Raw genomic sequence first — 22,640 nt, 5'->3', positions numbered from 1 at the left:
TGCCATACTTGTACTTACTCAAGAGAGGTAATACATGGTGCCAAAAAAGCCACTTATGAAAGGCTCCAGAGAAAGGACAAGGCATAAAAAGCTCAAGAAGGGCTCCAGAAGGCTTGTTTTTAAGGTGAAATTTCCTAAATGTCCTCCAGCTTGCACCCCCGCCGGGGCCTTGCCCCTGGACCCAACAAGGGGCCCTAAGGCGGGCCCCTTGACCCCCGCCGTTGGGAGTTCGGCTTTCCGCGCGATTCGTGGACTCCTTTTTTCCATTTTCAAATGTTGGCAGGTCTGTTATTATTATAGTTTGGGTAATATAGCTCATCAATCCTGACAAGCTGAGTTCGAGTTCTTTTATAGAAATTAATTAATTTTGATATGTAATGATTAGAAGCAATCCTCTAATTGTTTATCATATGCCTCAATTTAGAACAAAAACAAGTAGCCAAAATAATTCAGGCTTGCTTGGAATTACATCTATTTCATTACCACATGCTGTTCCTATTGTAGCTAACACAGGAAACAACATGATGGACCACACTATAAATGAACAGGCATTTCCAGTAATTTGTCTGATCTTCATTTGCTCATTACTCCGTAATTATACATTTTCCTGAATAAATAATTGTTTGGCAGGTATCATTTATTTGAAGTTTCTATAATTCTGTTTTCAGTTTTGTTCAATCTTTTATTTTCTGTTGTTACCAGTACCAGACTTCAAGGATACATGTATATTATTTTTATCAGAGTGAAATTCAAAAAAAAATCAAAATCAACTTTTGCTGACTTATTGTTAGGTCTGAGCTGGATGGTCACATTTTGATTCTCATGGTTTTCATTCACAGACCATGGCTTGAGATTTCCAGTGAGGAGATACTGCAGACAGTAGAGAGACTGGTACCCCATTTCAGTGATAGACATTGCCAGGAGCTTGCTGAGTGCCATGCTGGGATGCTGATGTCATGTGAGGGAGATCAGATCACCAGTCTATGTGGTAAGTGATTGATTCACTACCAACCCTTACATTCGCTGATGTGGTTTACGGTACACCATGTGGAGTGTTATAGAAACAGTGGATAGAAGAAGAAAAGAAATGGATAGGCGAGAAAGTGGAGACTTGAGAGTAGTCCTGAAATAGAAAAGGACGGTAAACCAGAAGAGATTGATAAGTCGAGAACAGCTTGAGTAGTAGGGTGGATGAGGAGATGCTGGCTTGAGTCGGCAAGTAGAGATGATGAGTAGAAGCATTAGGGAGACTTGACGTTTCGATCAGGTTGACTGTCCGTCTTCAGGATGGCTTGGTATAAGACCAGACATGGCTTTAATTTCATGCCTATTTGATTTATTCTTCAGCAGTAACATGCATGTACAAATAATTTGGTGGCCATTTCATAGGATTCTTGTCATATTTACTTTGACTCTTTGGAGTACTGGTTTCTATGTTTTTGTTTGTACTGTATATTGGAGCCAAAACCTGATGAGCCATCCTATGGAACAACTTCCTAATCATGAGAGAAATATTTGTGAAGGAGATAGATTTTAAAACTTCTCTAAAAATGTGTGTAACATGACCGAGCGCCCAGCACTCTTTACTTTGTTTACTTTCTAATTGCATTTCCGAATTTAGGGGCATAGTCTGTGTTGTACACTACAAAGGAAGTAATGATTATTATTGTGATCATTATGATTAATAATTGTCTTTGTTAATTTACTCATTTAATTTGTTTGATGTATTCATCACTAGCTTGGAACGGGTCTTATATCGAACCTGGCAATACTCATCAGATGTATCACCATGAATCGTCATGGAGTCTTGCCTGACATTGCGTTGAGTAGTCTAAGACAGCTTCAACACTGGAGAGAGAAATCAAACTCTGTCTTCCTTTTCAGTGGGTGAGTTAATCATTTTCATCATACTGCATTTGTCATTTCATGCAAGCAGGCAGTTATTTGTCCAGGAGCCTATAAAACAATGGTTAGCAATGATCATACGATTGATTCTTTTGAACACAATGAAGAAGAATAATAATAATGTTCCGCATTTATATAGCGCTTAATACATCGGAACGACGTCACTAAGCGCTTTACAGACATATTATTACACCGGTCATCGGATCCTTGCATGCCTGCATACATATATGCCCCTTCTCCACTCCCTGGGGAGCATTCCAACAAGAGTTCCAAGACTCAATTGCTAGGCATACTACATATAGGCTTTCACATCCTACCGGGTACCTTTAACACCTGGGTCGAGAGTGGCAAAGTGTGGATTAACGCCTTGCCAAAGGATGCTAGGCCATGGTGGGATTCGAACACACACCCTCTGATTACAAGGCGAGAGTCAGAACCGCTACACCACGGCACTTCCATTATCCTCACAATCAATGCCTTTTACCATACTCGTGAGTACTTTATCATCGTTGGGATGGGAAGATGTCATTTCACACAAGTTTTACAGAATATGACTTAATCATTTTGATTGGCAGAGAAGTTCTTATGAGCATTTCATGAATAGAGTTGTTGGACAGTTTTGTTGTATACAACATCCACCATGATAGCAAGTTTTAGATTTGCACGTCAACTAGTGGACTGCGACGAAAGTGCGTCATAATAGTCTGCTTTGTGTTTACGGTATACAGGACCGCTGGAGTAGATCACCACGTGGCTTCAATCAATTGGCAAGGATTTGATTGCTTGTTTACTACATTTCGAACGAGCGTGATCTGAGCGAAATCCACGGTCGTCATGAAGTTGACGTTTCAAGAATGGCTTGCAGATGCTCAGTGTCTCCCAATTATGTGCTCGACTGACTGTATACCATCAACACAAAGCAGACTATCATGATGTACTTTCGTCGCAGTCCACTAGTCGACCTGCAAATCGCAAAAAATCCCTATTAGCAGTGCTTCTCAGAGTGTCAACATGAAGGAAAGTTTTAGATCTGACAATTTTTCTGACATAAAATGTTGATGAAATCTTCCCCTGGTCCCCGTTACACAAAGCATAGAAGTCATCGTAGAACTTTTTTTTACAATTGATTACATTGACTACAATATACAATAGATCAGGAATATCAAGCGTACGATTAACTTTGTGCTATGGGACACTGGTCTCTGAATGTTACCATCGGTCACTGAGAATGAATATTTGTCAGTTGGAACAAGCGTTGTGAAAAACTTCCAAGTAACATTTCTATTGATCCTTTTCTAAAAAGATACAAAACCCATTACATAGAGTAAAAAAAATGTATGAAGAATGATTTTGAAATCCAGTCTGTATCCCTGGTTTGTTGCTATATCTGGCAAGCCTTAGCCATATCTTTAATATGAATATACGTTTATACACAGGGAGGAGCTGGAAGGGGCCTCCTCAGAACTGCTCTGTCTCAACATCAAGATGGTGCAGCTAGTGACTTGTATTGTTGAGAAGATCCCTGAGGAGCTGGAATCACATGACTGGGACTTCATCCTTTGTTCTCTGGTTGCTTGGGTGCAGGTCAGTGAACTTTCTTCTTTTTCATACATTCAGATATTAGATATTTGTATGAAGCTCTTTAATTATAACAAAAATAATACAATTTATAGGATGCTTAATACAGACATTTCCAAGCCCACTTTTTTTATGTTCATAACTTAAAACTTGGTCAAACAACCATCGCTAGGTAATCTACACTGACTGTTGCATCTTATCAGGGGGTGTTTCACAAAGTCGTTTGTAAATGGTACATTGAATACTGGTGTGTCAGCAAAGAAGGACTGAATTTCCTAACGTCCTAATCAAAGTTGAAAAAATAATCTCCAATGCAAATGGTGATGGTGGTCGATAATGAGGGTGGTTGCCTGTAGCAGGGGAACGGGCATAAGCTAGTTTGCAAACCAACTTCATTCCTTGAACATAATATAAAAAATGTACATCATCAAACAATGTGAAAGAGAGTTTATTTGGACTTTGATTTGATTTGTATGTTATTTTTTCTCTAGGCATGCAGTGAAAACACATCAAACGTCCAGTCCTCATCAGTCTTAGCTGCCACCCTGTTTGCCGCGACCTCTGACCTTTTGTCCAGTACATCCAGGCTCTTTGGACATTCCGACAGATCGGCCAAGCTTCCATCTGGCCTCCTGACCGAGTGGAGTGAGTTCTTCAGCGATGGGGCTTACAGTGTTTTCCTACCAGCATTCATGCAGTTCTTAGGTGAGTTTGTGCTGGGCCATGAATGCATCAGCAAGGATGCCACTACTTTATAGAGTAAATCTTGACAGTTGACTTGTTAAATTCTATTTTCAGCCAAAGAAAACACATTTTTGTTTACAAAATAGCTCAATGGTTGTAAAAGAAATCTTTATGAAACTGGCCCCTGATCTTTGAATAATGAAGCAGCATATCAGGGGAGCGTATCATCAAGATTTTTGTCCAACAAGTTGTCAGGTCTGACAACTTTCCTTGATTATGATTGGCTGAAAGGTGCTGATACCATGGTAACTGTCGGATAAACAGTACTTGTTGGATAAAAAGTCGGACAAGTCTTTTCCTTTCATGGAGAGCTTTTTGTTAAACCCTAGTTAGGTGAGCTGTTTGTACATCATACATCCTGGATCTTAGAAATTGGCCATGATATCACCTTGAAATTGTGACTCACTGCTTTAGCATGATGTATATAATTGCTTGTTAAATTTGTCTAGGTTATGGGATTTCACTGTATGCTAATTGCACTTATGTAGAATTTATGCATGATTGTTTTTTTTTTGCATCAAAACATTTAGTGAAGCCCAAAAGATATTCTGTTTACGGTAGTCTTGGTAAAAAATCTTCCAAATTCAGATGTCAAAATAAATTGATCATGTATTCTATTGTTTTGTTTAAGTTTCTTATGTATTGTCATCTTATATGTTTTTCATAACTTTTTTTCATTTAAAATTATGATACATTCACCCTTCCAGAGCAAGAGAGTGTATGGAATGCTGCTGGTATGGACTTGACCCCCCTTCTCTATGCGCTATGCGAGGCTGCAGCTTACACCCCGACGGAGCAGCTGAAGGGACATTGCCTTCCCACCAGGCTACAGCCAGGAAGCACAAGACATGTCCCTGACACCCTTCACACTCTGCTAAATCACCTAGTGGCTCTTCTCACTAAACCGTACAGACCAGTCCAGATGGCAGCTTTTAATATGCTGCAGAGGTATGCATTTTAAAGAAAATTTTATAATAATAAATTTTGATTAAATTAATACGAGCCCATCTAATGCCCTATCATCATCTCTGGGACGTTTTCAGCAGTCATTGAGAATATATATTTTTTTTTCAATAGTTAATTGTTTGTGATATATGTATATAATTTTCACTCATATTTTGTTTAAGTATTTGCTTCTTGGTGAAGCACTAATATGCAGTCAATACGACGAGTACTTGGTAAATACTAATGTTGTATTGATTCGGACTTGAATCCTTTCTCATTGGTCTGGGATATGTGCCTTTTTATTTTTCCCCCATTTGTGCTTTACAATAGAAATGATTCATAAATGTAGTGGCTTTGCCCTAAAATTGTTGAAATTTAAGATTTGCCATATTTCGTATCTTTTTGATTTTTTTTTTCAGCCAGCAAGATGCTTTTAAAAACTGCCTCCTCTTTGAAAATGTGTAGTGAAAATAATCTCAATAAAAAATTTTCTTGGTCTGTGACCCCATTATAGTCTGCTCACCCTTTCATGGTTTCTGTTTACCAAAAGACTTCAAGTGGTGACTGTGTTCATGCTACATGTATATTTAGGGGCTTTCACAAATAATTATGTGACTATATACTCCTAAAATCACCACCCTAGACCATAGTAATAGCATTATTCTGTCTTTCTTTGCATTCAGGGTAATGCCAGAATTTGCCAGGTATGATGAAGAGTATCTTCAGGTCAAGAACAAAACACAGGCGGATGATGAGGATGAGGCACCCAGTATGTGAGTACACACAGAGCTATTAGCTAATCAATATGTTCCCAATATGTTTCCTAGATAATAATAATAATACATAGCATTTATAAGGTGCCGATTGTCTAGTTGCCTGTTCAGTAGCCCTATCAAAATCTATTTTGATTTCATTTATATTACCCCCTTTCTATCGGTCTCTCTCTTTTTTCTTCTTGTACATGTATATATGTTTCTCTGTCTTCTTTTCTCTTCCTCTCTCTGTATCTCTTTATCTCTGTGGCCTTTATGCATGTTTGTCTGTCTCACTCTCTCTGTTTCTTGTATGTATGTTTTTATGTACATGTATGCATGTCTCTCCCCCTCTCTGTTTCTCCGCTGTCTGTTCTTGCCTCTTTGTCTCTGCCTGTGTACATGTTTGCATGTATGCCTGCTTCATTCACTCTCTCTCTCTTTGTCTTCGCTTGTTTGTATATCACTGTTTTCTGTCTTTATCTCACCATTCTTTCTGTCTCTCCGCCCCTCTCTCTCTCTCAATAACTCAATCATTCAATCTCTCTCTCTTTCCCTCTCGTTGAAAACAAAATACCACTTCATCAGTTTGCCTCCGACGGGCCTACAGAAGCTGCTAGACTCCTCTACAGCCTTCATGGAAGCTCTTCTCCAGGACATACCCGTAGGCGAGTGCACCATTGTAGAGCCTGGTTCCGAAGCCTACATGCAGACCTCTTCATACCTACTAGCATGGAAGCTGTACTTAACAATTTTTCGAGCTGCCACGATGGAGGTACTTCAAAACATGTAACATGGACTTTATTTATCATTGATATAGTTGAGGTTGTGCGACGAAACCTTCCCAGAGACTTTGTGCACATGGCTCGGCCCGAGGCCAAGACATAGGTCATCAAAATGTGGCCTTTAGGTCGGCCTTAACTACATGCCTTGTATTGATACACATTATCGCCTTTCCGCACCAAAGCCGTTGCGTGTCGCCTTCCGGCGAAAGGGCTGTTATCGTGCAGTGAACACTACGTGCTAACGGCCTTTGTGCGGGAAGGCAACAACATGTAGAGTACCATGATTTCAAGATTCTAGTTAAAATTCTTAATTACTCATTTGAAACAATACACAATGTAATCAAGCCTGCATTAGGGGCCACCTAACCTGTATAGAAGGACCATGTCTCTGTGTAGACCACTCATTTGGTTTCCCTTAAATACAATTGCCCATTGAATACATTGTAGGTATTAATGTATATAATGCAAACCTATCCATAAAGACTACCTATTCATATAGACTGCGACTTTTCTTACTTTTCTTGTCTCCCTTGCATGTTTTTATACAGGTTTTATTGTATAACTTAAAAAAAATGTTTTTCACACCTTTTGTAAACAGTCCATTTGCAATGAAATAGATCAAACTAAATACGTAACAAAATTTCTTTCGTGAATTGTTATATAAACAACTGACATGTATTGTCTGAATTATATACACATGCAACCTACTTTGAAGGAATACCCACTACAAAATTATATCTACTAAAGATATTTCTTTCTCCTTCTCCTTCTCCTCCTTCTTTTGCCAGGTGACATATTGTTGTTTTTGGTTTTAAAGTACAGTACATGAAGAGTGTCACAAATGTAAAAAAAAAATAGGTGAAATACCTATATTTACATCAATAACTGGGATATACCCATTTGATTTGCTAGTTCATTACGATGAACCTGCGTGCCGAATATAGAGTACACAATTTTTCCTGCGCGCGCGCTGCATCTCCCTACCAACGCACTATCCCAAGATCGTCGCGCAATTTGGCGTCCATTTCCTCTTTTACTTTCGCCTGCGGTCGAGTGCAGTCGCAAGCTAAGTACACTCTCAAAATTGCATTTCTGTTTTCCGTTTGGATACTTTATTGTGCAATTCTTCCCTTATTTCAATCTTATTTTCTCTCATCTAAGATTGTTATAGGATTATCACGTCGCGCAGAGCTTCCGTGATATTATTTAACGTTTCTTGTCCCTCTTCGTGAGTGTGTTTTTTAAAGATACGTTTCTCACAGGCGGGTTGTCTTCACCTCTCCGCCCCATAGCTCCGCGCCTTCCTGCTCGGGCGTTGTCTTCGCTCCTTTTTAATTCTTTTTATTCACTGACTTCTTCGTTTATACGACTCGTCGTGAATTTAATTGATTTATTTCTCCACAGATAGGTTCTGTAGGACGTTAGGAGCGTCGTATTCCAGCCTCGTTTCAAGTTCTTTGTCTCTTGTTTCGAGTTAGTTGATTGTTCTTTTGTTTCAATCAATCCTTTGTTCTTGTATTATTAATTGAATTAATTGGTTAATTGATTAATTAATTAATTGATTGATTCTTTTAATTCTTGACTTGCTCCTTTGCCTCGATTCAAGTTCTTTGTTTCTTGTTTCGAGTTAGTTGATTGTTCTTTTGTTTCAATCAATCCTTTGTTCTTGTGTTTATTAATTGATTAATTATTCAATTAATTTAAAAAAAAAAAAAAAAAAAAAAAATTATTTTCTTTCCTTCACAAGAATACTTAGAATTTTTTTTTAGGAAGCCGTCTCCTGTCAGCGTTCGTCGCCGTTGACTCGGCCTTCCTTCTCGGGAAAGCTATCTTTGTTTTTCCCCCCTTCCTTTTCAAGTCAGCTACCGGTCTCTGGACTTATAATTTTTTTTTTCTTAAACTTCTTGTTTATAAAAAAAAAAAAAAGAAAGGGAATCTTACTCCCCTTTTTTCCTTAGCTGATCCTCACCTCAAGAAAAATTATTATTTTTTTTCTTTTGAACAGGTGGACACAACAAAACAAAAAAAAAAAAAAACTTAGTGTTTTCTTCTTTTTAGATGCTTCCCCCCTTCCTTCTTTTCAGAATTTTGGCGGAAGCAGATTCTTGTTGTGATAATCAAATAATTAATTTTTCTAACGGACTTCAGGGACAGTGTCTCTTAATAATTCTTAATTATTACTGTTTCCTTTGTTCTGGGATTTTACCTTGTATCATCCTTTTGAGATCCGTTTTTGACTCTCAAAAGTCCGCTTTTTGAGGTCCTTGTCATCTGGGTTGGGGTTTGTTACCCCCCCTACCCCCTTTGCTTCTCTGTTTTTTTATCTTACTACTAGATCACCCTACGGCAATAATGAGCCTTTCGGACTCTCTTTCTGAAGAGCCTCAGGCGACTGCTGTTTCGGGGCCCGACACCGGGGTCTTATCCCCCACCACAGGTAGTATAGATAGCGAGAACAGAGTCAGAGCCCCGTGGGCTCTCAAAGGGGTGGAACCGTGGACGTGCGTTCACGTGCCCCGCTTAATAAGGGTGGAACCGTGGATTTGCGACCACGTGCCCGCACGGTGATGGCCAAGGCTTCCGTCCCGGAACCTGAACCTTATTGGGGAGCGTCGCACTAGTACAGAAAACGGCGACTCCTCTAGGGCTGTCAGACCCACCGGCCATCGGGTCACCTAAAGTCCGGGGGGAGAGCACGGGTCTCTCCACCCGGCAAAGACTAGGCTCGATGCCGTGTAAGACCCCTCTAGGGAGCGTCGGCAAAGGGCTACCAGCCCCTAGTCGGAAGAGGCACCTGAGTCCGACCGTGTCGGACTCTCAATTCAATCTGACGCCGTCAGATTCGGCCGACGCCTCCTCTCGCTCGGCTAGCTCTCCCCGTGGGAGAGCTAAGGAGAGGAAGACAGGCGCAGTCCAGTCTCTGGTCCAGCCTTTGGTCCAGCCTCTGGTCCAGCGTCTGGTCCTCGGCTGGCTCTCCCTGTGGGAGAGCTAAGGAGAGGAAGACAGGCGCAGCCCAGCCTCTTGTCCCTTCTTCCGCTCCGGCGCCGGAGCAACCGAAGAAGAAGAAAAGAAGAAGAGGAGAACCACAGACGTAAGCCCCGCTCCGTCGGGCGGTCTGTCCTCTGATTCTTTTGATGGCCAGGCCTCTCAGCTTCTCAAGCTAATCTAGAGTGCCCTCCAGCACTGCGGGTTTTTACCCCCAGGCTTGCCTGCTTCAGCCGACGGTACTACCAACCGAGCGGATCAAGCAGACACCGGCCATCCAACACACCTCGGAGAGTCACCGGCAATATCATGTTTCGCCGGCTCACGCACCTGCAAGGGAAATTCCCGCTAATACACAGGTGCTATCGACATACGGGCGTCGCCCGCCATTATGTCTCCAGACTCCCGATCATTATACCCTCTTCTGCCCCCCGGCGGGGGCCGCATAGAAGAGGAAGAAGAAGAAGAAATTCTAGGTCGCTAACCCCGCTGTGCGGGCAGACCTTCCCTTCTGATTCTTGTGCCGACGGCCAGGCGTCGTAACTTCATGTTACAACAGAACGCCCTCGAGCACCACGGATCTTCATCCTAATGCTCTCTGTCAGCTAAAACCGCCGTGTCGATGACCAGGCAGGTCAAGCAGACAATCGCCGTCTCGCACCTCGGAGAGTCACCGGCAATATGATTCGCCGGCCCACGCACCTGCAAGGGAAATCCCCGCTAATACACAGGTGCTATCGACATACGGGCGTCGCCCGCCACTATGTCGCCAGACTCCCGATGATTGTTCCCTCTTCTGCCCCCCGGCGGGGGCCGCACAGAAGAGGAATAACAAGAAGAAAGTCTAGGTCGCTAATCCCACTTTGCGGGCAGACCTTTCTTTCTGATTCTTGTGCCGATGGCCAGGCGTCGTAACTTCATGTTACAACAGAACGCCCTCGAGCATCACGGATCTTTATCCTCATGCTCCCTGTCAGCTAAAACCGCCGTGTCGAGCACCGGGCAGGTTAAGCAGACATTCGCCATCTTGCGCCTCGGAGAGTCACCGGCGATTTCATGATTCGCCGGCTCACGCACCTGCAAGGGAAATCCCCGCTAATACACAGGTGTTATCGACATACGGGCATCGCCCTCCATTATGTCACCAGACTCCCGATATTTGTGGGTCAGGCGTCGCACATACTCCCATGAGCAGTGCGGGTAATTCACCCACGCTTCATATCAGCTTCAGCCGCCTTGCTAAGCACTGTGCGGCTCAAGCAATCACCTGTCCTCTCACACCGGGCATTTATTGAAACGCTGTTCACCTACACGGTGACCCCCGTTTCTATGCAGGTGCTTCCGACATACGGCTTTCAAGCATCAATATGTCGGCAAGCTCTCGGTGACCGACGGCTGGACGTTGCATCCGTTCAGGCTGCATCTATGCGTCCCCGAGCATTACGGGTTCTTATCCTCGTGTTCTCCGTCATTATAAGACCGCCGCGGTCTTATTGCCGGCGTCGGGTATTGAGCGGATTGAGACTTCTCTCGCCAACCCGCACTCCGGGGAGCCATCGGCGAGTTACCTGCATGGGTATTCCCCTTTTTATGCAGGTACTCCCGAATTCGCCCTCTACGTCAAGCCCACGTACGGCGACGACTCCTTCAGCGGTAACTCTCTCCATTCTACCCCCTAAGCGGGCCCGTAGATTGGAGGTAAGAATCTCTTACATACCGCATGCCGCACTTACCTCGTGAGAATGTTTGGCTACTTTGAGGGGGCAACCTATCACGTCCGTGGTCCGTCCGCCCAGGCGACGGGACCGTCGGTTTCTGGCCTGAACCTCACTTTCTATTCGAAAGTAAGGGTGCCCTGTCTTACTTAGCTCCTACCCTTGCAAGGCCAGAGTCAGGGCTAGTACAGACACCCGTCCTCCAGCGATCGCCGCTGAAGAGAGGGCGACTCCGATATGAGCACCATCACCGCTCAGCGGTATGTCTCACTACCTCATAGCTCTCCGAACTTATGAGTATGTATATCGGATCTGAATGTCACGGCGATTTAAAGTTCTCCTGTGCTTAGTAATCGCTACGCCTTCACCACCCGGTGCATTATGGTTATGTTAACCTATTGTCTCGTATTCGGGCGGCTCGTTCGAGCCCTGCCCGAGCTGCCATCACCGGTCGTCCAGCCGGACACTGCCCAAAGCACCCGCACCGAATACCTGGAGGGAATCAGCTTTTCATATGCTAGATATCCCTCCTGTTGACATTCACAGCTGTTCCCCGAGTCCTTCCCGGTCGGGTAAGCATCATCTCGGAGGAAAGAAACCGCCGTACATCTCATGAGATTATTGGCTATGTACGTGCGTTCAAGCTTGTTTAAAGCCCCAGACTTCTCTGTCGGCATTCTATGCCTACTTTCTGGGCACACCCACCGTACCGGGTCGGCGAGTTTACACCAAACAGTACGCCTTCAGACCATCGGTCGAGCTCTAACAGTCTATCTTATAGACTGCCCTCTATGTGGGTCAAGCTTGCGGGCGTCTCCGCCGTTTCCTCCTTGTGTGGAGTGGTCTACGGTGGATGTCTTACCGTGCCCATTTGTCGAACCGTCTTCTTATTTAGAAGCTTTTTCACTCGGCACACTCGAGTCGCCTCGCATGCTGCTTTCATCCTCCCTCCATGCAATGCATGTGGCCATGGTCACCGCACGACCGAGGATGATGTAACCGTGGATGCATGTATGCTTATGCCTACCTAACCACAATCACTACGACCCGCTTTTTCTCGGGCCGACTGTGGATGAGTCTCTCCATGTAAGTGATTTACTTCACTGGAGTTCTTTTAGAAACTTAGATGCTCATCCCCCACTGCTTAGGGCGTCATTTTTGCCGCCCCCCGCAACCGGCGCCGGCGGTGCTTGCTCTTACGATCACCTGAGAGACCAGGCCTTGTGGCTGTTTTCATAAACAACTGGTTCTCACCGCAGACTGATGGAAATTTTTGTGATTATTTTCCTCAAGTCTCCCTCCTCCTTCGCTTGTTTCTTCAAGCGAGGACATCGACACTCTTAGCCAGTTTCCGTCCCTAACTTGATAGGACAGGGCCGTTGCTACCTCATTCGATTCCGTTGGGAACGTACTGTTGAGGTATCATATCTGGCGATGTCTGTTCGTTAGAACATCTCTTGATTGTCGCCTTCACGTAGGATCATGACAGAGACTTTTCGCCAGCTCCCTCTGGCGTACACTTGCTGCTGCTAGGGATTCCCCCACCCGGCGGTCATCCATCGCAGCCTAGCCTCACGGGCTCTCTCGGCAATGGTGGCTTGAGCCAAGCCACCTCTTCCACCGCGGGTACTGCACCCTCAGATGGGTGCTTCGATCAGTACGGGAAAAAGGGGATCCTGAGTTCTCTCTCGATCACTCGGTCTATCACACTTTTGTCGTGATGTGTACCGCGCTGTTCCTCTGACACGCCCGGTTGAGCTATTTTAACCAGACTGCTTTATTCTACATAGGCAGCAGGTCCGCGGCATTTCTTATTAAAAGGATGGCACTCAGTCGCTTTCTCGACCCTCGACTGCCTTACGAGTGGTTTTCTTCTTAAATCCCTACTCTCCGTCGTTCCTAGTCCCCTTCGGACCGCTAATAACTTCTGCCACAGCTCTCTATCAGAACTCTGCAGATATTCTGCCCTCACGCATTTGAGACAGATATCGAATTCTGGGCGCTTTCTCCCACGCGGAGGCTCCTGAGATCTCTCGCCTTCTCAGATTGTTCGATTGATCACTTACTGAGCCTTAAAGCTACAGTTTTCCGATCACGATTCTTGTTGAAATTTTCAACAAATTCCGAATTTTACGCTCTAGTCAGCTGGTGATGTTGTTCTCCTGACACTAGGCCGAGGGCCCATGATACTTAGTATCATTCTTCTTGGGCTCTTTCTTGGAATCGTCGTTCACGACTTCTCGAGGTCCGCCTATTGACGCCCCTCTTTCCTTCACTCCTTGCTCTTAAGGACTTCTTCACATGAGGCTTTATCGCCTCCCCTGTCCGCAAGGCAACGGCCTTTGTGTCTTCATCTCCCTATTTTAACGCACTTCTTAGTCTAGACATGCCTCCCTTCACGTTGAATCCGTGTTGGTCTAGCAAATCAAATGGGTATATCCCAGTTATTGATGTAAATTATGAAAATACTTACCATGATTTTCTTATTTACGAGATAACTGGATATACCCATTTGAGCCCTCCCTCCTACCCCTCGCCTTGTGTGACAACATGTCTTGCCCGCAGGCTCATGAGAGGAAATGGACGCCAAATTGCGCGACGATCTTGGGATAGTGCGTTGGTAGGGAGATGCAGCGCGCGCGCAGGAAAAATTGTGTACTCTATATTCGGCACGCAGGTTCATCGTAATGAACTAGCAAATCAAATGGGTATATCCAGTTATCTCGTAAATAAGAAAATCATGGTAAGTATTTTCATATTTTTTGAATTTAATAGATGTGAGACTGTTTTTCTTCTCCAGGTAAGAGCACAGTACTCCTCCTATCTGAAGCAGACGAAAGGAATTCATTCTTTACTGGAGAGTCTCTTTTGTCTTATGCCAGAAGATCCAACCTTAGAGAGGTCAACGACCCCTAGCAAGGGGTCACAGGTGACCATGTTCAGCAAGCCTCCGGACTTAACCCCCAAAGGTATGACTAAAATGCCTTTAGTTGATAATCCTGTACTGACCGCACAAAAATTTTGTTAGCGCTAACAGTGCACTAACAGAGGCCCTGTCACAACCACTAATGTGGCAGCAATGCCTAATGTTACAACAATGCATTGCTTAACATTGAAACGAATGTTTTGACTTCACAATCTGAAAGATGTGACTGTGCTTACTGTTAGTGCTCTGTTGGGCTAACAACGTTTTTGTGCAGCCTGCGCTGGTTGTTACATCAAGAAATGTGGCTTTATGAATTGCTATAATACAGGTTCAAGAATTAAGCAACTTGGGGGTGTTTTACAAAGATTTAGACCATATCAAAGTTACCTTGTGCACACTGTTCCTACTGACTAACTCTAACCTGTGCATCATTTGTATCATGTTCCAGCCTCTCACGTGAAGGTAAATGAGGTCCAGCACCTAGCCTGCTCGGTCTTCTTCAGTCTTCTTCAGGATGTACCAGCTATCGCCAGACAGTGGTGGACATTGCAGGACAGAAGAATAGCCCCGTATGTTGACAGGTACAAATCTTTCACTTTGTATTCGCCATTTATGAACATTTCAAACTACATACATGGCTCAGTATTTTCCAGGGATAGATTTGAGGCTGGAAGTTAAGAGTCAAGAGGCCGCTGGAGAAAACCTCATACAGACTTTACACATGACTGAGCCTGAGGTTAAAGGACAAGTCCACCCCAACAACAACTTGATTTGAATAAAAAGAGAAAAATTCAACAAGCATAACACTGAAAATTTCATCAAAATCGGATGTAAAATAAGAAAGTTATGACATTTTGCTTCATTTCACAAAAACAGTTACATGAACGAGCCAGCTACATTCAAATGAGAGTGTCGATGATGTCATTCACTCACTATTTCTTTTGTTTTTTATTGTTTGAAATATGAAATATTTTGATTTTCTTGTCATTGTCATGTGAAATGAAGTTTCATTCCTCCCTGAACACGTGGAATTCCATTATTTCAATATTTTGTGCTTCAGGCAAGGAGGTCCTAATCGTCAAATTCGTAAAAATTGAAATATTGTATAATTCAAACAATAAAAAACAAAAGAAATAGTGAGTGAGTGACATCATCAACTCTCTCATTTGGATGTAACTGGCTCGTTCATATAACTATTTTGTTAAAAATAAGCGAAACTTTGAAATGTCATAACTTTCTTATTTACATCCGATTTTGATGAAATCTTCAGCATTGTGCTTGTCTGATTTTTCTCTATTGATTCAAATTAACATTTTTCTGAGGTGGACTTGGCCTTTAAGGGTTAGGATCAGGAGATGGGAAAGGAGAAACATAATGGCAAAAGTTTGAAAGAAAGGGGGAATGAAATTATCAATGTTTACAAAGTAGATGACTATGATTGATATATGTAACTTTCACATTTGGAAACTTGGTACTGTAAGCACTAGTAGATTGTGAGGAGTTATGTCAAATTTCTCATTTTTTGTGGACATCAGAAATTCATGGATTTCTCCTAAGCACCTTTTCCCTCGGCCATAATACAATGTAAAGCATATTGTTCCATGTCCTGAACAAAAATAGCAGTGAAGCTTACATCTACAAGCAATTGCCTTTCTCTGAATTTCTTTTTTCTCTATCAATTTCAACTTCAGCTATAAGACTACCTTGAAATCTTCAATACTACTGGTTTCAAATTATGGATTCAAGATATACTTGTTCTAAAACATCTGTTCATGTTCAGGCCGATATGTTAGAACTGTATTTCGTAAATGAATCATATTGAACAAGTAGCATAAGGAGCCATTGACATGTGAATTGGATTGAGTGACAAATTACAGTGGTTGTTGCTGGTATTGAAATTTTTATGTCAAGTACTTGTATTGTAGGAATGTGAAAAACATGTTGATGTATTTGCATTGAAGGTGGGGAGAAAGGGAAGGAACAGAAGGATAAGAGGTCTGGGGGGGGGGGCAAGAAAAAAAGAAGAGTAGGAGAATGAGGAGGGTAAAGAGAAAGAGGAGGAAGAGGAGGAGGAAGAGAAGGAGAAGGAAGAAGAAGGAGGAAGAACAACTCAAAGAATGTTGCTCAAACAAAAGTTTGTTATTCTGTTGTATTTGTTCTTTATGAATTTCACAAATTTGTGTTAATCCAAAATTGCTCCTGAGAACGGGGGAACCAGTAAGTTCAGTCCATTTTTTTCTCCAAATCTTGATCAGTTAACAGTATTTTTAGTTCATCATCAATTGTTTTTGGAGATCTCGCTGGGGCATGACTGAACAAATAAAATTGTTTTTGCTTGCTTCTACCACCTTTCATATTTTGGGTCAAATATAGCCAAGTTTTTGTTGTCCCTTTGTAATAAAATGACCATTAAATTTCATTTCCAAGTTACTAGTTGATCAAACTCTCCCCTCCCCATCGTCTTAATTTTCTTTCTTACCAGCTCCCCTGTGAAACACCTCAAGGCTAGATGCACCACAATTTGAGATTTTCCTGTTCTAGATCTACCGGTATATTCTTTTATACATGTAGGGCAAATCAAAAGTACAAACAGAATTGATAGGGTGGTGGTTAATCAAACTTCCCCTGTGGATTTGCATCTGCCTTTGCATCAAGTGTGTGCTTGCATTTTCTACATTCGATGGCCCTACCTTTCCTTTCCCCAGGTTCACCACCAAGTTTGTCAGTCCCCTGCTATGTGCGGAGGAGATCCGCTCCGTCCAAGAGAACCCCAGCACGGCCGAGAACATGACCGTCAAGGCCCGTCTGTCCACCCGAGAGGTCATCGCCACCTACTCCATGCAGGAGCTCAACATTGAGATGATGATAACCCTGCCAGCCAACCATCCCCTGGGACCCATCGAGGTGGACAATCGACGCAAGGTGGCCGTAGGGACATCGCAGTGGCGGCAGTGGACGTTGATGCTGACCACCTTCTTGACCCATCAGGTATGTTTCTTGATACTCGAGTCACATTATCATTGTGAGAGACTGACATGGTGTGTGTTTGGAATACTCCGTAGGGAGTGGAGGATGTGCATTCATTGTGTGAGGGAAATACTGATTGATTCAGATGACTTAGCAGTGTTATGATTTGTAAGCTCTGTATATCCTTAATATTAAGTGCCTTATAAAAGCAGGATTATCATTACTCAGGTTTGTCTCATTTCCCTTGAAGCATCTTGGCATGGTGGTGCTGACTCTTTGTTTTTCAACCAGAGAACCGTGGGTGCAAATCCTGTGTTTGTTAGGAACCTGTCTTTTTTCAATCAAGATATTTGATTTCTAAATTCCACCCACAAATAGGTTAGTTTTAAAACACATCTTGCCCACAACATGATTATATATATTGATGCCTTCTTTCACTGGTGGATCCAGGGGGGGGGGGGCACAGCCAGCCCGTGCCCCCTCCCTTCTGAGAGGCACAATTAAAATTTGTGATGTAAAAATGCTGTTAAAACAAAAGTGTGCCCCCCCTCTTTGGAAGTAAAGACTTTTTTTTTCTTGTCAAATTTTTTCGTGGACGAAATACCCCTCATTTTTTGTTAAAACCCTTTTTTTTGCTTGTCAAATATATCCTCGGGAGACTGTGCCCCCCCTTTAAAAAAATCCTGGATCTGGCCCTGCCTTCTTTGATTTAACAATCTATTTTGATAATGAATTCATATTGTGAAAATCAATCATCATTAGATTTGGCTTGCATGCAGTTTACAAAGCGTGATGCGCTCAGTCATACATTCTGCGCCCAGATCTTTCCTACATTGGGTGTTATTTGCCTCATTACGCACAATGGTTATTAGTAAGTATTTTGCTTAAATTTGGCTTGATATATACTAGAGTAAAATACTTGTAAATATGATCTGGATATGACTTTTAGCATTTTGCTTGGCCAAGTAAAATGCTTGATAAAATACTTTAATACAAAATCAATACTTTCAATTGAATACTGATCCAGGTATTTTCGCCAATGTGAAAAGAAAATACTCATGATACTCCCTACAAAAAGATCCTACTTGTCAAAATTATGAGAACTTTGCAGGGATTTTTCCAAGGTTGCAGGTATTTGACAGTGCAAAGCAAATCTCCAGAACTTTCTCAGCCCATTGAGAACATGTAGTTGGGTGTGGTCACCTCCTGGGAGTGTGATTTTTAATTGTGCGCCCTGCCTGCCAATCAAACATTATTGCGCATGCTCGTAACCAAGAACTTACCCAGAAAGGGTCTGCTTTGGGTCGATATGAATGCAGAAAATTGTTATCAGGTATTTTTTAGCAAGTTCTTTTTATTAATTATCAGGTTTTCTAGTGATCGAGGTAGTCTGAATGCAAGTTATGGCATTATCATGCAATCTTTCCTGTCAACTGAGAGACTGAAATATACCGTCATAGATCTCCAATCCATTACATTTCACACCTTGGCTATTATCTAGCACCCCTCATGGCTACTGCATACAAATATATATTGGTTACAATTTTCATTCATTCCAACCCTAAGGCCATTGTACTTTTCTTTACCGAGGTGAATTACTAACAGAAAGGGCATTGTGGCAGCACTTGACAAATTTAAGCATTTATCAGGATGTAGGAGTGTGAATCATGCAAAACCCCTTTGCTCAATAATAGTGTTATAATATTTCAAAGCTCCATACATTTATATATTCTTGAAATTTCATACATATACATGTTGATTTCAAAGATCAAGTCTACTCCAATGAAAAGTTGATTGTAATAGAAAGAGAAAAATCAGTCAAGCAGAGTACCAATCAGTTCTTGCTTATCTATTAAGAATAGAAATTTTTGCAAGTAACTTTTACAGTCAACACAATATTAGAGTAAATCTGCAAATTAATCTAAAAACCAAGTTACTATTGACATTCTTTTTTTTACTCTGGTACATATTATATCAAATTTTATGTTTCATATGAATTAGAACCCATAGATGCTATTTATGGCATATTTTTCCTCACTTCAAACAATTCATTTTCTTAGTTCACAGGATCATATTGCATAAGGGAAACATATCCACAATTTATAATGTGACCTAATTGTCAAAATGATGACAGTTTCCTACATGTATATCACATTCCAGAACAGTGATGACTGTCAATGCACTTTACAGACAGAATGAATGAATGGATGGATGGATGGATAATTAAATAAACAAGTGAAATAAAAAATGAAGAAATATGTTTCAATGTAATTACTTTGAGCATAAATGACACATGTACTTTATCAATCTGATATAATAAAGATCAAGTCTACTCCAATGAAAAGTTGATTGTAATAGAAAGAGAGAAATCAATCAAGCATACAATGTAGTACCAATAGTTATCACCATCTATTAAAGACAAAAAAATGAAGTAACTTTTCACAGTCAACACAATATTAAAGTAAATCTGCACATCAATTCAAAACCAAGTTATAGTACTATTGATGTTCCTTTTTTTACTCTGGTATATATATATATTAAATCATATTTTATGTTTCATATGAATTACAACCCCATAGATACAATTTATGACATATATTTCCTCAATTCAAACAATTAATTTTTTTGGTTCACAGGGGAAACATATCCTAATTGTCAAAATGACATTGACAGTTTCCTACATGTATATCACATTCTAGAACAGTGATGACTGTCAATGCACTTTACAGACATACAATGATCAGATACAGAATTATGCTTTATGAATTTGAACACTGGAAATGAACAACAAAAAAATAAATCTGCAAGAAAATGTAGAGCTTTTGGACCCTTGCACCCCTTCTACAAAAAGTAATGAATGAATGAATTAATTAATGAGTGAATAAATGGATGAATGAATAAATGAATGAATGATTAACTAATTGATTGATTGATTGATTGGATGGATAGATGGATGAATGAAAGGATGAAGGGATGGATGGATGAATGAATGACTGACTGAATGAATGGATGGACGGAGGGAAGAATGGATGGATGAATGGATGGATGGATGAATGAATGGATGGATGGAGGGAAGAATGGATGGATGGATGGATGGATGGATGAATGAATGGATGGATGGATGGATGAATGGATGGATGGATGAATGAATGGATGGATGGATGAATGGATGGAAGGATGAATGGATGGATGAATGAATGGATGGAGGGATGAATGGATGAATGGATGGAAGGATGGATGGATGGATGAATGGATGGAGGGATGAATGGATGGAAGGATGAATGGATGGATGGATGGATGGATGAATGGATGGATGGATGGATGGATAGATGGATGGATGAATGATCGACTGACTGACTGAATGAATGGATGGATGGATGGAAGGATGGAAGGATGGATGGATGGATGAATGAATGCATGCATGCATGCATTAATGAATAAATGATTGAATGAATGGATAGATAAATGAATGAATTAAGAAAGTGATAAATGAATGAATGAACAAATGAATGAATAGATAAGTAAATAAATAAATAACTAAAATAAAATAACAAATATGTTTTAATGGAATGACATTAATTAAGCATAACTGACATACTACTTTATCAAACTGATTTGATAAATCAAGGTTAGAAAATTGAAAAAAGATGGGAAACAGATTTGATATGAAATACATGTACATCTAAATAATTTTTCCACCTGCTGGCGTCTTCCGGCTTCATCTCTGTGTAAGGTCATGAAAGGACTTTTATTCAATGCATTCTAATGGCTTCATTTTATGCTGTAGGGCCTGTGCATTATTTATTAATAAATCACCTTGAAATAGGGTACATTGACATTTGTAGTAATGCCTTTTGTGCTAGGAATTATTATTTAATAACCCATTTGATGTTTGAATGCAGATCATTTTGTAATTTTGTGAGCATATTTAACAGGACAGCAAACTCTCATGTGGTTAGTTTATGAAAATACATTCAAAAGTGCCTGCGTATGTTATGGTTGTTTTTAACAATAAAAACAATCAATAGATTGAATTATGAATAAAAACATCATCTCATATCTCGATCTTGAAAAATTACATTGGTCATTTATCTTTTTGTTTTCATTCATTGATACTCTACAGATAAGAACTCTATGAAAAATTTGAACTTTGATTTTTTTTAGACATACAACATTGCCTCAAAGTTTCACTCTGAAGAAAATACATTGATATTACACTTTCACATGATGCATAACTCAGGCGTTTCATCTCCATTTATTTTTTAGTAATGATTTATTTTGTTTTGAAAAGTGAAATAACAAGTATTGGAATTGAAATAATGTCAATTTCAAATATGCATAAACTGAGATATTTCACCACTAATATATTTAATATGGATTTCACATATCTGCATGTACAAGTATCCAGATTTCTATTTACAGGTATTGGAAGATGACTGTGATGTTTCGACTACTTCAAAGTTACAATTATTTAAATATTAAACACAAAATCCAAAGAACAAGTACAAGAACTGGAAGTAAACACAAAAGGATTTTCTTTCATTTGAATAAGCTTTCATTTATCATCATTTAGACATTTTGATATGGATAAAAAAAGGATTCTTCTTTCAGACTACTATTTACATTTATACTATCATATCTTATGACAAAAAAGACAAGATAATTGATTTGAAAAATTGAAATCAGATAAAATTAAAAATGAAATCATCAGAAAACGTTTTTGTGTGTATCGGTAATGAGTGAAGTGTACACTTAAAAGATGAGTAACGATTTGCTTATTTTTAAAAACAATTTTGAAGTACAGTGTAGGAAATGAGATTTGATTTTTTTATTCCAAATAGCTTTTAAGTAAGAATGAAACATAAAATTACTAAAAGATGATGCTCAATGTGGTCTATCATTGAAATTAAATTTTCACAAATAAGCAATTGTAACGGTCAATACACTTTAATGAGATTTGATTTTTATGATGGTAATCCAACATAATTCTCAAAAGTAAATCTTTAGAGAACATTAGGCAGGCTTTGATTAAAACATCCAGTTGATGATGAAAAAGAAAAGAAAACCCTTTCCAACCTGAAAGTCAACACTAAGCTAACTGTGTCGTATTTCGATAAGGATTTAACGGCTCAAAAGTTAACAGCGGTCTATTCAATTCCATTTTGATAATGAATTTATGCGGTATTGGATGGCATCCATCTAGTATGATGGGACTTCTTGTGTATTACCGTTTCCATGGTTGCACCATTCGTTTGTCATCATCCGCGGTTCTTGCCTGAATATACTAATCACCCGATTGGTTTCAGCCAACTAGTTAATTACCTTTTGCTTTAATAAA

General features: G+C 40.7%; 1 protein-coding gene across 1 annotated transcript in view; it reads left to right on the top strand.

The window, feature by feature from the left end:
* LOC121413703 (E3 ubiquitin-protein ligase listerin-like) overlaps window positions 1–22,640 on the top strand; it is a 70,514-nt gene that overhangs the window by 29,380 nt on the left and 18,494 nt on the right. The window contains exons 21-30 of the mRNA XM_041606627.1: window positions 840–992; window positions 1,753–1,887; window positions 3,342–3,489; window positions 3,975–4,188; window positions 4,935–5,175; window positions 5,856–5,945; window positions 6,513–6,699; window positions 14,210–14,378; window positions 14,784–14,916; window positions 17,041–17,323. Of these exons, the coding sequence (XP_041462561.1) occupies window positions 840–992; window positions 1,753–1,887; window positions 3,342–3,489; window positions 3,975–4,188; window positions 4,935–5,175; window positions 5,856–5,945; window positions 6,513–6,699; window positions 14,210–14,378; window positions 14,784–14,916; window positions 17,041–17,323 (1,753 nt within the window). The remainder of the gene's footprint in view (window positions 1–839; window positions 993–1,752; window positions 1,888–3,341; window positions 3,490–3,974; window positions 4,189–4,934; window positions 5,176–5,855; window positions 5,946–6,512; window positions 6,700–14,209; window positions 14,379–14,783; window positions 14,917–17,040; window positions 17,324–22,640) is intronic.

The sequence above is a fragment of the Lytechinus variegatus genome, chromosome 4 (assembly GCF_018143015.1).
Source record: "Lytechinus variegatus isolate NC3 chromosome 4, Lvar_3.0, whole genome shotgun sequence".
Lineage (NCBI taxonomy): Eukaryota > Metazoa > Echinodermata > Echinoidea > Temnopleuroida > Toxopneustidae > Lytechinus > Lytechinus variegatus.
The sequence above is the reverse complement of the archived record's forward strand: the minus strand, read 5'-3'. Positions and strand labels throughout refer to the sequence as shown.